The sequence below is a fragment of the Chelonia mydas genome, chromosome 25 (assembly GCF_015237465.2).
Source record: "Chelonia mydas isolate rCheMyd1 chromosome 25, rCheMyd1.pri.v2, whole genome shotgun sequence".
NCBI classification, from domain to species: domain Eukaryota; kingdom Metazoa; phylum Chordata; order Testudines; family Cheloniidae; genus Chelonia; species Chelonia mydas.
Window position 1 is genome coordinate 2,657,401 of NC_057858.1, and position 16,506 is coordinate 2,673,906.

Below are 16,506 nucleotides of genomic sequence, written 5' to 3' on the forward strand. Positions count from 1 at the left end.
CTGAGAGAGGGGAGAACACCCCCAGAGGGCATACCTCCCGAAAGGCGTGCTGTTGCATGGGCCTCCCAGCATCACCTGCAACACACCGCGCCTCCCCCACCAGGGACTGCGGGCAGGCCCATCCCCTTCTCCAAGGCACTGACATGGACAGGGGCACTGTACTCCCAGGGCAGGCCAGCCCAATGAGCTCACTCCAACGCGAGGCCAAGGAGCCAGCACTGGCTTGTCTGCACGGACTCGGCTAAGGAGCTGTCGGAGGATGGAACGGGCTGCAAAGCTGGTTCTAGGGGACCTTGCTGGCCCTGGGCCTTCCCCACCCAACTCTGGAAATCTGGCCAGGCCCCAGCTCGAGTCTTCAGTCACTAGCTGTTGCGGGGCCTCGCCCAGGCCCCATGTGGTCACTACACCAGCAGCCTGGCCAAGCTGTGAGCCTGGCGTAGCAGGGGCTGCTGCAGCTCAGAACTGAAGGGCAGCGGCAAAGGGGTCTGGCTCCTCGTTTCCCAGAGTGCTCTTGTGATCTTTCACCCAAAAGTGCTGGGGACTGGGGGCAACATCCTGAATGGAGAGGCCAGGAATTAAACAGGCAGGATAACTTTGTGACCAAGACCAACGTTGCCAATCCAGGTCACGCTCAGGGGGTCTGCACAGCACCTGGGCATGGGACATCTCAGCACAGGTAGACTCTCATGCTGGAGTTAGTGCCTGGGAAGATCAGCGTGGCTGCTGCAGCGCTGGCCGCCCAAGTACAATCCCGCCTGCACCGAGACTCACACCTCCCCGCTGCAGTGGAGATGTGCCATGAGTACATCCCAACTCCCAGCGAGAGAAGAAGCTGGATTGCTGCTCCCCTCCTCTAGGGTAGGAACAGCCCACACAGCTGTGGCCCCTGCTCAGTGTGGAGCAGGAGGGTATGGGGGCGCCCCTACAGGAGCCTGTCCAGACTAATGACAAAGGCCCAAAGCAGCAGCTTTCAGAGTTATGATGAACAGGTAGCTCCCCGGCTCAGAGCTTGCGTTTCAGGCACCTGCAGACTCAAGCAAATGTCAATTGCCTCACTAGCTACCCTTGGGTCACACTTTTCTTTGCAATGACAAGGGCTAGACACTGAGGTGCCTATCTGATCCCATGACTCCGATCACCACACACAGCGCAGCAAAGCCCCTCTTGGAGCTGGGAAACCAAACAGAGGGGTGCAGGGCTGCCCCTGCAAGGGGTGACCACCTTTGCTGGCGGCGGAGACCCAACCCCTACCAGCAGGCTCCCAGCCAAGTGTCAGAGCAGACTGTAAGTGACTGGCCCAAGGGCACACAGCACATCAGTGGCAGGGCTGGGATTAGAATCCATGACACCCTGACTCCCCTCCCGATGCTCGCTCCAGCAGCCAGCGCTCCACACCCTGCCTGGGCCCTCTGGCTGGTGGAGCTGGGCTCTGCCATGCCATGAGAGGGAGGGAGAAGGGCCCGCTGAAGCTCTTTTCCAGTTCTGTAACTAGAAAGACATTTTTGCTGGACGGCAGCCTGCCTCTTTGGGACTCGGAGCCATCGGAGCTCCTTGCTGTGCCAGGAGATGCCGTGTGACCTGTGTGCTGGGCCCAGCATTCTGCACAGCGTTAGTGTCACATCCCATCAGTCCAGCCATGTCAAAAGAACCCCAGCGTCTGGGTAACAGCGCTGTTCCCAGTGCGTGTGCAGCTCAGGCAGGCACACCAGGTATGACACAGCCTGGAAGAGACGCAGCCAAGGTGGTCCAGTGCTAGCAGACAGGAGATTTAATTTACCAATGCTCGAACTTCCAGGGCCCATCCCAGGAAGCCCCGGGATCCCGCCTTGGCCATTTGCCCCATTTGGTCCAATGCCTCCAGGTCCGCTGATTCCAGGCCCGACACCATTTGGCCCAAACCCAGGAATCCCAGGGAAGCTCCCAGAGAAGCCCGGCACGGCCGGGAGCCCTTCAATGCAGAGCCTGCGGTACTCATCTGAAACGAAACAGCCGCCCGAGCGTCACTCCAACACCGCGGGCCGAGTGTCCCTGCCCGTCTCACATGGGAGGCAGAGGTAACGCTGGCATGAAAGCAACAGTGGCTGGGGCAGGGAAAGCAGGGGCTTGGGGGAGGGTGGGCTGGGAGAGAGCTTTACTCCCCTTCATCAGTGAAGCCCAGGTGAGGTGGGTCTTGTGGTCGCATTTGGCCAGTAGCTCCCACATTGCAGCAATAGGAAGAGCTGTCTGCTCTGTGCAGCAGGCATGGGGCTACCCGGGGGGGGGGGGTCATTGTGCTGCTGCTGTTGGTTTTCCAGTGACAGCCCCTGTAAGGAGCGTGGCCCTGCTTTCCGGAGGGGCAGACGTAGGCCCAAGAAGGGGAAGTGCAGTCATGCAGCAAGGCAGAGCTGGAAACAGAATTCCAGAGACCCGATTCCCAGCCCCCTGCTGCAGCCCTTCGCTCCTTCTGATCTCTTCCCAAGCCCAGGGAGCCAGGGCAAGGCTAGGGTAGGCTGGGGAGGTTACTGCCCTTGCTGGACCCCTTCTGCTGTTCTTTTCCCAAGGGGGGGCGGGCTGGGGGCCCTTACCCCTGAATTCCCTGGCTTTGTGCAATCCAGTGCGACCCTCACCGACCTTTCCTCCCAGAATCACTCGCAAGCACAGCTCACGGATGTGAAGAACAGGTCGCGCTCAGTGGGGCACTAGTGGCTTTCTCGTTGTGTTGCTTACCGGATCCCCTGACGGGGCACATTTCAGGGGTCTGCCCGATCGCCCAGCAGCGCCCGGAGTCACAGCAGCACTGCATCTTGGTGTACTGGCCCGGGAGCTCCCCAGCGCAGCGCCCGCCGATCAGCGCCGAGAAACAGGTGCCAATCCGCTGGTCTGCAACAAAGAGGAGCAAGTGAATGGGGGGTGGCCTGAGAAGGGAGGGGCCCCTCACCCAGCCCATCAAAATCAACCTCTCCGAGGGAGACAGGAGATCTGTGCAGCAAGAGAGACATATTTCTGGGGCCCACTTCCTCAGGGCTGGATTCTGTGTGGGATGAGGAGACTGGCTCCTGAGAACAGCAGCATTTCCCAGTGCCTCCTTCCTGAGCATTTCCAGTTGGAAAGGCCCAATCTTGCTGAGACATTATCTGAATAGAGTATGATCATGCAAACCATTGTTGCAACCACTGTTATATAATTGCAACGAATCTTATACAAAGTGTGACGCATGGCTAGAAAGGGTTAAGCAGCTTGCAGGCTAAATGACCCAGAGCCAACCTTTAGAGACACGTTAGAGAAGTATGCAAATGGTCATTAGGGCCATTCCATGGTAGATAGGCTAGAACCTTTGAAATGCAAACCTGTATTGTTAGACGTTAGAGGTGATACTAATTATATGTCTGTACTCGTGTCTTGTTAGAGGATAACAACGTAGTCAAACAGTCCCTGTCTATGCTGCATTCTGTTAATTTAGAGATCAAAAGGAAATATTGACATTTAAATGAACTGTAAACATGGGATATGGCTGTATTCAACTCCTTTGAAATGTTTAGCAAATCACCTGAGAATGGTGGAAAACAGGCAATTGCCTTATGTTAATCTGTATAGCTAATTACTGGCGATGCTTAGGAAATAGATCTACTTCAAAGTCTCCATGATTGTCTATTATTTCCCTAAGGCCTCCGACCTGTCAAGAGAAGGCATGGAACTGTATCAAAACCTCTTGGTCCTGATCCTTTTTATCTCAAATCTGCTTGATGCTTCATGCAGGGGAAGCTTAAGTGATAAGGCTGAGATCTCCAGTTCTAACTGGATCCCCTGAACTTGGACATTGGACTATAACCTATGGACTAATTCTGAAAGAACTCTTTGCAACTACAAAGCTCACTATCTCTACTATGACAGGTTTAAGAGAAGCAGCCGTGTTAGTCTGTATTGGCAAAAAGAACAGGAGGACTTGTGGCACCTTAGAGACTAACCAATTTATTTGAGCACAGGCTTTCGTGAGCTACTGCTCACTTCATCGGATGCATTATGCAGGGCACTGAATTTAGCCGTATGGAGTGGAAATCTATCAACTTCATGAAAAAACTCATAGGAATGCATCCGATGAAGTGAGCTGTAGCTCACGAAAGCTTGTGCTCAAATAAATTTGTTAGTCTCCAAGGTGCCACAAGTCCTCCTTTTCTTTTTATCTCTACTATGAATCTGATCTCAGAACTGTACTCATGTCTGTATGTATACTGATCTTTTAACCAATACTCTCTCTCTTTTCTTTTTAAATAAATTTTAGTTTAGTTAACAAGAACTGGCTGTAAGCATGTATTTGGGTAAGAACTGAAATATTCATTAGCCTGGGAGGTAATGTGTCCGATCCTTTGTGATTGGTAGAACTTTCTTATATGGTGAACAAGATCTTCAGTAATCCTCATCATATGTGACTTGGGTGTCTGGGTGGAGGGTTGCTTTAAGGGAACTGTGTTGTTGGCTTCTGGGCAACCAGTAAGGTATTTGTGACAGACCCAGAGCAGTGGGGTATAGGAGTCTGGGTTTTTTTGGGATCCAGGAAGTGGGCGGGCAAGCTCGCCCACTGCTAAAGGATCCCCCCCCAGCCTAAGGGGGAGATCCACAGGACCTGGAAGCCTACAGGAGTCTGGTCCTATTGGGATCCAGGAAGTGAGCGGGCTAAAGCTCGCCCACTGCTAAAGGATCCCCCCCCAGCCTAAGGGGGAGATCCACAGGACCTGGAAGCCTACAGGAGTCTGGTCTATTGGGATCCAGGCCTACAGGAGTCTGGTCCTATTGGGATCCAGGAAGTGGGCGGGCAAAGCTCGCCCACCGCTAAAGGATCCCCCCCCAGCCTAAGGGGGAGATCCACAGGACCTGGAAGCCTACAGGAGTCTGGTCCTATTGGGATCCAGGCCTACAGGAGTCTGGTCTATTGGGATCCAGGCCTACAGGAGTCTGGTCCTATTGGGATCCAGGAAGTGGGCGGGCAAAGCTCGCCCACCGCTAAAGGATCCCCCCCCAGCCTAAGGGGGAGATCCACAGGACCTGGAAGCCTACAGGAGTCTGGTCCTATTGGGATCCAGGCCTACAGGAGTCTGGTCCTATTGGGATCCAGGAAGTGGGCGGGCAAAGCTCGCCCACCGCTAAAGGATCCCCCCCCAGCCTAAGGGGGAGATCCACAGGACCTGGAAGCCTACAGGAGTCTGGTCCTATTGGGATCCAGGCCTACAGGAGTCTGGTCTATTGGGATCCAGGAAGTGGGCGGGCAAAGCTCGCCCACCGCTAAAGGATCCCCCCCCAGCCTAAGGGGGAGATCCACAGGACCTGGAAGCCTACAGGAGTCTGGTCCTATTGGGATCCAGGCCTACAGGAGTCTGGTCTATTGGGATCCAGGCCTACAGGAGTCTGGTCCTATTGGGATCCAGGAAGTGGGCGGGCAAAGCTCGCCCACCGCTAAAGGATCCCCCCCCAGCCTAAGGGGGAGATCCACAGGACCTGGAAGCCTACAGGAGTCTGGTCCTATTGGGATCCAGGCCTACAGGAGTCTGGTAGAAGGCAAATATACTGGCCACTGGATGAATAGTTTTCTGTTCCCTGAGTGACCAGAGCAGGGGCTGCCCTAGAGAAATCAGGAACCTGCTAGAACCAATTAAGACAGGCAAGCTTATTAAGGCACCTGGAGCCAATTAAGAACTTACTAGAATCAATTATGGCAGGCAGGCGAATCAGGACACCTGGTTTAAAAAGGACCTCCCATCAGTGAGTGGGAGGGTGCACAAGGAGTGACAAGGTATACTGCTGGAGGACTAAAGAGTACAAGTTTGATCAGGCTTCAGGAGGAAGATCCTGCAGTGAGGATAAAGAAGGTGCTGGGGGAAGACCATGGGGAAGTAGCCCAGGGAGTTGTAGCTGTCATGCAGCTGATACAGGGGATATTATAGACCGTTGCAATCCACAGGGCCCTGGGCTGGAAGCTGGTGTAGAGGGTGGGTCTGGGTTCCGCGCATCCCCCACAACCCCTGATCGGACACAGGATGGGTTGACCTGGTCTGTGAGAAACATCAGAAGAGAAGTTCTAATTTGGAAAGGGATCTGGCCTGTCCCCGACCCACTAGGTGGGACACCGAGACTGCGGGGATTGTTCTCCATTTCCCCCATGCTGGCCAGTGATGAGGTTAGCTGAGTGAATGGCAGGTTTGAGCCTCTAGCAGAAGCGGCCAAACTGAGGGCTGCCGTGAACCTCTGAAGCGAGCAAATCCGCCAAAAAGCGCAGGACCCCCCAAGACAGAGGAGGAACTTTGTCACATATTATAGAAGCTGTTTTGTGCTGGTTTGGTAAATCTAAGTATTGGAATATCCACCAGCTTTGGAGATTGTCTGCCCCGTTCTTTGCAGTTCACCCTGAGTGACCTCAGCACGGCCCCCTGGGACTCCGGTCACACTCGGCTAACCCAACATCAGGCTCCTCAAGATCGTACATGTCGTGATCTGCAGCGCAAGGCGATGGAAGCGGTGACTGCTCACCTCCTCTGCCCTCCAAGCCCACAGCAGTAAGCAGGGCCTAAGTTCTACGAGAATGAGGAGTCTGGCTGGAGGGAGATTGAGGCGCTAGAGCACATGGGAAGAGAAGTGGGTGAGCCTGGCCCCTTGCTGGTGTCCCTTCCTGTGTCACGGCCTTCCAAACACACAAGCTAGACTCAGGGCAGGTTTCTTGACGCTGCCATTTGGAGTTCATGAGAGTATCTGCAGGTAACACTCACCGTCACGATCCCCCACTCCAAAGACTAAATCTGACCCGGACTCATTCCACGGCTTTCCCAGCCAGAGTTTAGGCACAAATGCCAGCTCCAGGGGGAGGTCTGGCTAATACACCCATAAAACACACTCGGCATTGGCGGCTGAGTTTGGGGGAGGACAAAGGGGCCCCAACGTGGGTTCGATGGACACTTACTCCACAGCAAAAGGAGGTGGCATTCATTAACCCTTCCATGACTGAACAGTATCTCTCCATCCCTTCTTCAGGAATAGGCAGGCCATTTTCAACAAGGCTTGAGCCTGGTGAAGAGACCCTCTCTTTGCCTCAGTTTCCCCTCCTGCCCTTGTGTGTTTTGACTGTGAGCTCTATGGGGCATGGACGGTCTCTCTCTGTGTCTGAGCAGCACCCATGTTATGGAGCCCTGACCTTAGCTGGCACCTATGGGCCCCACTAGTACTAATACCTTCCACAGCAGCTGGCTTCGCTGCCCAGGTTCAGGGCCATGTTCTGGGCCTCTGCAGGGGTTTGGGAGATTTGATTTTTCACACCTGCCTGAAGTTCCTGATTTCAGGCTGGGGTGGACAGGCCCCAAAGCTGGCGATTCTTGCCATACTCGAGCCCCCCCAGAAGCAGGGATCAGACGGCACAAAGGCCCCACCAGGGTCCCAGTCTAGTCCCTACATCACAGATATTCTAAGAAGCTTCCCAGGGAGGCCTGCCAATCGCTGTGCCTGGTGCCTCTGCTGGGAACCCCTTACTGCTCTACCAGCGCTCTGTGAGGAGCTCTTTCCCCTGCCAGCCCACCGTGCCCTGGCTGCCTGCAGCAGACTGTAGGGGCTCCCCAAGGCCTTATCTCCCCACCCCACCCCAAGGTCCAACCTCCCATTCTGGCATCTCTGAAATCCCAGGTTTGCCCCTACCTATCGTACCACATCACCGCCTGCTCCATCTGTGCATCAACATACCCGCCAGCTGGTGCACATGAATCATCTGATCCTGGGGCAGGTATGGGGCAAACCTGGACCCTGGTGTAAGCTGAAGCAGCCTCAGGGCATCTCTAACTTATGCCAGCTCAAGTAGTGCCACAGGGACAGTTGTGCTGGCTGTGGGACTGGCAGAGCACATTGCACTCCAGCTCTGCCCTCACATGTCCCCGCAGTGGGGAGAAGGCAGGAGAGACTCACACTGGGGGGATCCTCAAGTGCCCCTCTAGGGCAGCCATGAGCTGCTCTGTCAGCGGTCTCACCGGGGCTGAGGACCTGGCCATATGTGCCTGCGGAGACAAGCCTCATCCTGACGATTATGAACAATACAAGCCAGATTAATGCCATCACACAGGAGCATGTGCAGCTACTCCTGGCCCCGCTGAGTCCTGGGGGGCATGTTGCAATTGCTGGACCTACAAAGTTACCCTCAGCTCAACTGCAACCTGTGTGAGCTCAGACTTGGTAAACAGAACACGGGAGAACAAAGTTACCGAGGCCACGTCTGACCGTACACGAATTCCCTGGTGGACATAAAGGGGGTAAAAGATGCCACCTGCTCACCCTCCTTCGTGAGGGTCTTAAAAAGAGACTTGGAAAAGAAGAATATTCTCCCCGCTCATCCCACGACCGACCCACACTGCAGCTCGTCTCGGCTCCTCTCCACCGCCAGTGGGCAGGAGCAGGCCAGGTGAAGGACTTTCCTCCTGAGAGCGGGCTGGCCAGCCTGCCCTTGTTTAAGGAACCTGGTTTGTTACTTGTGAGTTTAGAAAATCATCACATCACCCTGATGTCCAGTCCTCAGCCCATTGGCGGGGAAACCTAATTTCCCACACCACAGAGGCAGGTAAGAGCCTGCCCTATTTTCCCTGCCCTTGTGTTGTCTTCTGCCCTCCCTCGTCTCCTATCCTTTCCCTCATTCTCTCCACTTTTCATCGGCTCCTGAAATCAGCCATACTGCATTTGTCCACCCCTGCCTTGTCTAAGGAGAACGAACCCAACCAGATGACACTCCTGCCCGGAGCGTGCTCCAGGGTCCAAACAGCAGGTGCCATGCTTGGCCTGCTAGCCAAAGCCAGAGCACCTATTTGTGACTAGCCAGCCAGCCAGTGTTGCAAAGCTGTATTTCCCCCACCTTTTCCATCCTCTATCTTCTCCACCTGGCCTCCATCTGTCTGTTAGAAACAGGAGAAGTGAATACCCTTCACACATCAGGATCGGAAGTAAAGTTAACCCTTCCCTCGGCTTTTCATCAAAGAAAGGTTGTTCTGAAAATAAGAGTGATATTTTGCCTAAAAAAGGAGAGAGACTTGAAAGGCTTTGATTGTTTGTTTTGCACAATCTCTCAGTTTCGGTATCAATGCTTGTTTTAATTTCTTTTTCTTTCTTGTGTCTGATCCATAAACTTTCAGTTCTAGAATGAAAGATTTTGGGTTTGCCAAGTAACTGAGCAAACTATGGTCTCTGTAGATCCGCCCCCCCCTTCCCTCCCAAACCTGTCACTCTGTAATGTGGGACAGTGAAGGAGTTTATAAACACATTTAACGCCTTAGGCCTTTGAGATCAATATTATACAGCTGTCTAGGCGGGAATCACCAGAGCAGCCAAACATTTACGGAAGAGTCCATCAGGCTTGTGACCAGGTCTTTCCCCACCGTAGATGTACAGTGTTGGCTTTGCCCGTCTTACTCGGTACCTACTGCCAGCAACTTTCCATACAAGCATTACACAAATCAGGTGCAGGAGATGGAACCAAAATGCAAGTTCACCTGCTATCCCGCAGCTTCTCTCTGCTGTGCCCTGGTTCAGAGCTGCCCCAGCACTCTCCGAACAGTCAGACATGCTCCTCGTAGCTCGTGTCAGTGGCCATGTGCCCTGCCCTGCATGCGGACTCACAATGCCAGCTCACACTGGGCAAGGCAGCCGCACCAGCTTCCAGCTCATAATACATCAGAGCACACAAGACACTCCTATCGTACGGCAAAAATTCGTCCCTCGGATACACCTAGGCGACTTGCCTTGCAGGGTTGGCACCTTTGGGCACTCCTTGCAGGCCCGGCCAGGCACAGTCATAAGATTTTCACTCACTTTTCTGATTTGACAGGACAGAGGTGCTGGCAGCAGACACCAGCCATGGCAAGCCAGATGTTCAGCTCCCACAAGTCTCTGTCTCACGTCCCAGCAATAACGTCAGCTGGGGGTGGGCTCCAACTCGCTGTTCTGCTTGGACTGTCCCCAATCTCTGTGGATGGAGCTGATCAATCCAAAAGCTTCTTCGTGGTGCAGTGTGGATGCAGTTGGGTGCTGCATTCTTCTGTACTTCCATGTGAACCTGTGTGCCGTGGAGCTGTGCTCCACTGAGTGACTGCTGGGGTGCTCCCTACAGGAACGTGTATTTCAGTAGAGGAAGACGTGTGGAGGTCGATATGCGAAACTCATGAAGTCCTTGGGGATGAAAATGTGCACAGCAGATCTCGCTGTCCCTCCCCTGCTGGGTGCCTGGGCAGTCCTGTAGCTGGAGACGTCGCTGGGAATTAGCGGAGGATATGTCCACACTGCAGCTGCCAGGTGTGGCTGCATCTCATGCGTGCCCAAGCTACTCTGATGGAGCCGCTGCCAGGCAGTGACGCTCTGTCAGCACAGGTTTCAGTGTGCCCTACTTGCCCTAGGACCAGCCCTGCGTGATAATGATGACATCACAACACTACTGCAAATGGCGGTGACGTCATACTGGGCTGGTTCCTGCCCCATCATAATCCACAGGGGTTTTGCCATTGGCTGTAGAGAAGCTGTGTGGTGAAGTGCTGCCAGAGGCTCACAAGACCCAGAAACACATTCCAGTTCTATGAGCCTTGCAAAAACCGTGACAGTTGGGCCTGGGCCTGGGCCTGGGCCTGGGGTGCGGGGCTGGGTGGCTGGTAGCCCAGGGCTTGGGATGGGGGTGAGTGCTGCACCTGCCCAGATTGGCCTGGGTTGAGAACGTGTCCTCTAAGGAACAGTTCAACTCTTCAGCTAATTCAGCTCCGTTCCCTGGTTTATGAAGCAAACTAATGAGGGGGAATCCCGTCGGATCGGGTTTTAGGAGTTTTACAACTACCTGTGCCAGCAAGTTGACATGCCCCTGAAATTTAATTGGAATTAATTGCACTGGGGCATTTGATCTTTGTTTCTATGTATATTTCATCTCTAATCCCAGCTCTGAGACTTGCAGAGAACAGTGACCCCTTTTTAAAGTCAAAGGGATTAAGCCAACTGGGCCTTTTATCAGACACTTTCTTTTAACCATTTCATTGCACTGGCCCCAGAATGAATCCCTTCTTGTAGATGTGGCATTTCCTCTGGCACAGGAGACCACAGATTGAGATAAAGGGAGAGCAGTTTTCAGACTAAGGGCTTGGGGAAAGCCTACAGGTGCAGAGGTTCGGACAGAGACATCCCTTGGGGAGGATCTATTAATAGAGATTCTCTATGTCCTAGTAAGGAGGAGAGGATGGAAGACAATAAAATATGGGTAGGATCTGATGAGAAATAGACAAATAAAAAAAAGTCCCATTCAATTACATCATGTAATGGCAGACAGCTAAAAAGTGACAATCATTTAAAGTGTTTATATACAAATGCTAGAAGTCTAAATAATAAGATGGGTGAACTAGAGTGCCTCCTATTAAATGAGGATATTGATATAATAGGCATCACAGAAACTTGGTGGAATGAGGATAATCAATGGGGCACAGTAATACCAGGATACAAAATATATTGAAAGGACAGAACTGACTGTGCTGGTGGGGGAGTGGTACTATATGTGAAAGAAAGCGTCAAATCCAATGAAGTAAAAATCTTAAATGAACTAAACTGTACCATAGAATCTCTCTGGAGAAAAATTCCCTGCTTGAATAATAAGAATATAGCAATAGGGATATACTACCAACCACCTGACCAGGATGGTGATAGTGACTGTGAAATGCTCAGGGAAGCTATAAAAATAAAAAACTCACTAATAATGGGGGATTTCAACTATCCTCATATTGACTGTTTACATGTCACCGCAGGACAGGATGCAGAGATAAAGTTTCTTGACACCTCAAATCACTGCTTCTTGGAGCAGCTAGTCCTGGAACTCACAAGAGGAGAGGCAATTCTTGATTTAGTCCTAAGTGGAGCACAGGATCTGGTCCAAGAGGTGAATCTAGCTGGACCGTTTGGTAATAGTGACCATAATATAATTAAATTTAACATCCCTGTGGCAGGGAAAACACCACAGCAACCCAGCATGGTAGCATTTAATTTCAGAAAGGAGAACTACACAAAAATGAGGAAATTAGTTAAACAGAAATTAAAAGGTACAGCACCAAATGTGAAATCCCTGCAAGCTGCATGGAAAGTTTTTAAAGACACCATAACAGAGACTCAACTCAAATGTATACTCCAAATTAAAAAACATAGTAAGAGAACAAAAAAAGTGCCACCATGGCTAACCAACAAAGTAAAAGAACCAGTGAGAGGCAAAAAGGCATCCTTTAAAAAGTGGAAGTTAAATCCTAGTGAGGAAAATAGAAAGGAGCAAGCAAAGTGTAAAAATATAATTAGGAAGGCCAAAAAAGAATTTGAAGAACAGCTAGCCAAAGACTCAAAAAGTAATAGCAAAAAAAAAATTTTTTTTAAGTACATCAGAAGGGGCCACTGGACGATCAAGATGCTAAAGGAGCACTCAAGGACGATAAGGCCATTGTGAACAAACTAAATTAATTCTTTGCATTGGTCTTCCTGGCTGAGGATATGAGGGTGATTCCCAAACCTGAGCCATTCTTTTTAGGTGACAAATCTGAGGAACTGTCCCAGATTGAGGTGTTATTAGAGGAGTTTTGGGGACAAACTGATAAACTAAAAAGTAATAAGTCACCAGGACCAGACCATATTCACCAAAGAGTTCTGAAGGAACTCAAATGTGAAATTGCAGAAATGCTAACTGTGGTTTGTAACCTAACATTTAAATCAGCTTCTGCACCAAATGACTGGAGGATAGCTAATGTGACACCAATTTTTAAAAAGGGCTCCAGAGGTGATCCCGGCAACTACAGGCCAGTAAGCCTGACTTCAGTACTGGGCAAATTGGTTGAAACTATAGTAAAGGACAGAATTATTAGGCACATAGATTAACATAATTTGTCGAGGAAGAGTCAACTTGGTTTTTGTAATGGCAAATCATGTCTCACCAATTCACTAGAATTCTCTGAGGGGGTTAACGATCATGTGGACGAGGGGGATCCAGTGGATATAGTGTACTTAGATTTTCAGAAAGCCTTTGACAAGGTCCCTCACCAAAGGCTCTTAAGCAAAGTAAGCTGTCATGGGATAAGAGGGAAGGTCCTCTCATGGATCAGAAACTGGTTAAAAGAAAGGAAACAAAGGGTAGAAATAAATGGTCAGTTTTCATAATGGAGAGAGGTAAATAGTGGTGTCCCTCAGGTGTCTGTACTGGACCCTGTCCTATTTAACATGTTCATAAATGATCTGGAAAAAGGAGTAAACAGTGAGGTGGCAAAATTTGCAGATGATATAAAACTACTCAAGATAGTTAAGTCCGAGGCAGACTGCAAAGTGCTACAAAGGGATCTCACAAAATGGGGTCACTGGGGGCAACAAAATGGCAGATGAAATTCAATGCTGATAAATGCAAGGTAATGCATATTGGAAAACATAATCTCAACTAGACATATAAAATGATGGGGTCTAAATTAGCTGTTACCACTCAAGAAAGATCTTGGAGTCATTGTGGATAGTTCTCTGAAAACATCCACTCGATGTGCAGCGGTAGTTAAAAAGCAAATAGAATGTTGGGAATCGTTAAGAAAGGGATAGATAATAAGAGAAAATATTATATTGTCTCTGTATAAATCCATGGTACGCCCACATCTTGAATACTGTGTGCAGATGTGGTCGCCCCATCTCAAAAAAGAAATATTGAAATTGGAAAAGGTTCAGAAAAGAGCAACAAAAATGATTAGGGGTATGGAGCAGCTTCTGTATGAAGAGAGATTAATAAGATTGGGACTTTTCTGTTTATAAAAGAGACAACTAAGGAGGGATATGATAGAGGTCTAAAATATCGTGACTGGTCTGGAGAAAGTAAATAAGGAAGTGTTATTTACTCCTTCTCATAACACAAGAACCAGGGGTCATCAAATGAAATTAATAGGCTACAGGTTTAAAACAAACAAACAAAAGGAAGTATTTTTTCACACAACGCACAGTCAGCCTTTGGAACTCTTTGCCAGAGGATGTTGTGAAGGCCAAGATCATAACAGGGTTAAAAAAAGAACTAGATACATTCATGGAGGATAGGTCCAGCAATGGCTATTACCCAGGACAGGCAGAGACAGTGTCCCTAGCCTCTGTTTGCCAGAAGCTGGGAATGGGAGACAGGGATGGATCACTTGAGAGAATGGAAAATCAGCAGGCAACATAGGGGACTGGGAGCCAGGAGTTGCTGGTGACACTGATTCATCCACACAGGGTTTGCACTGGTGTAATACCATGTGCATGCAGACAGGCGCTGAGGCTCTGGTCAGGGCAGGTAATGATTGGTGTGTCTTTACCTACCTGGCTGGATTGAGTGGTAAATGTTCACCCAGCATTTGGGAGGTAAGGATCATTATTAAACAGCTGTCTCTCGTTCTGCCTGTGGGCAAGGCTCCTCTGTTTTGACCCAGACTAGGCCAGGCTCAGGGGAGTGCTGGGAAAGGCTGGACGTGTCACCATTCCTCACACTCCAGCCCCTGAAAAAGTTAACTACGGGAAGGGCCCTGGGGTGGCCCAGCGCTCTCTTTTACAACTTACCTAGATCTGTAGGGATGGTGCCTCTGAATGACTGCTGCACCCAAACGCATTGCCAGGAGATCATGCTGTGTTTGGGGAGGACACTCCCCCCTCCTGGCCCCAACCCCGCTCGTCTGTGGGATTCTCCCCGTCGGCACAGCTGCCCTGCACCATAACAGTGGGTCACTAGGCTGCAGCTGGCGTTCATCCCTGCAGGCAAGGCGAGGTTGTGTGGCAGTGACAGCTCCGCTGAGGCACAGAGCACCATGCATTTGTGCAGTGGTGGAGCAACACAGCCCCTAGGAACTTGGAGGCACTTGGTTCAGTAAACTCAGATGCCTTTGCTCAGCTCCTGAAGCGGCTGTGGTATGTAAAACTATCTCTGAGAAACTAATGTAATCCCTACTTGGCCTGTCTTACTCATAGACACACGGCTGATCCCTGGCCTCTTGGCAGGACCACCCGCACTTCAGGAGCCACAAGACCACGGCCTGTGTGGTGTTATTCCGCCTGAGTTACACAGCCATTAATTTGACAGGTTTGCATGGTAATCTCACTACAGCAAGTAATATTGAAGGCAAAAAAAAGTCCCAAAATAGCACATAGGCTCAGACAAAGCAGGATGAGAGAGACAGAGTTGAACCTGTTTCCTTAACTTTAGCAGCACCCCAGTTTGGGGAGGGGTGATGGAACGGTTGTGGCTGTTTGGAAAATACTAGCAGGACGGCTCACAAGGAATTTGAGATTTCTTGAGTGCAAGGGGGGAATGGAAGTGCATTGACACCTACAGCATATTGCTCAGAGTCATGGCAATCTGGCAAGGGACTGCACGTGCCTGGGATTTGCTTTTCTTTATTGCACTGCTGCTCAAACCACAGAACTGCTCAGATGTCAACATTTCCTGCGCGGTGGCAAAACAAAGCCGAGAGCCTGTTCTGGGAAGCAGCACAGCTGGGCGGGAAACAGTTTTCCCAGCCCATGAAACGTCAAGAATTCAAACATTTTCCCATTCTGCATTGGGACAAAGCTGAGACCTTGCACAGCTTTTCGCAAGAGAGCAAGAGACACCCCGGAATAGCTAGGGCACTCACCAGGAAGGAGGAGCCCTCCAGGTTCACGCCCCTGCTCCAAATCAGTCAGACAGAGACTTAAAGCTCATCTCCTAAATGCCTGATGGGTGCACCAAGCACCACACTCTTGGCTCTGCTAAGGTAGTGTAAGCAGAGTCAGGATGAGCTCCACCCTGACATCTGGTGGTGAGGTGTGGCAAATTGTGGAAAAGAACTTCAGGGGCTGATATCATTTGCATAGGCACACCCACCCCGCCTAGAATGAGGCCATAGCTGCCCAAATGGTCACTTTGGCTGTTGTGGGATCCCCAGTGTCTCTGTTATTGGGGCAGGAAGAATAAATTGTTATTACCCTGATTATGGGAATTGTGCTTGGAACTGTACTTGGCCTTTTGTTATGATGGAGGGACTCACCATCAACTAAGTAGCACTCGCTAGGCAAGGGACATGGGTTCCAAAACTCTGTGAATTGAGAGAGGTTTGAGACAGGTATTAGTATCTGGTGGTGTGGGTCTGAAATACCAATTGTACCTCTCTCTCTCTCCACTGTGGAATGTCAGAGCTAATTTTGGGCCTATTCAGAGTCTTGCTACAGGTACTGTGCTGCATTCACTTTGGTCTTATGGTGCACTAGCATTAAGACCCCCACTACTATGAGCTGAAATCACTGAGCACTGTGTCAAGTAGTGGGGAGCCGGAAGATCTAGAGTGCAGTGGTGCTGTTCGGCGATCGGCTGGCGGAGCGTTTGTGAGATGTTGAGCTGAGCGGAGCCCTCTGGGGCAGTCAGCTTCAGGTCATGTAAGGTGCCCCTTACCTCTTCCCCCCCCCCCACAGGCACGTTTTTAGCCAGACTGGGGAGTAACACTCTGCAGATGAACTTTTGTACTCTGGGGCTGGACTTTTTGG

General features: G+C 50.8%; 1 protein-coding gene across 1 annotated transcript in view; it reads right to left on the reverse strand.

The window, feature by feature from the left end:
- FBN3 (fibrillin 3) overlaps positions 1-16,506 on the reverse strand; it is a 281,443-nt gene that overhangs the window by 112,900 nt on the left and 152,037 nt on the right. The window contains exons 10-11 of the mRNA XM_037885777.2: positions 2,707-2,859; positions 1,778-1,975 (exon numbers count right to left, since the gene is read on the reverse strand). Coding sequence (XP_037741705.1) covers positions 1,778-1,975; positions 2,707-2,859 — 351 coding nt within the window. The remainder of the gene's footprint in view (positions 1-1,777; positions 1,976-2,706; positions 2,860-16,506) is intronic.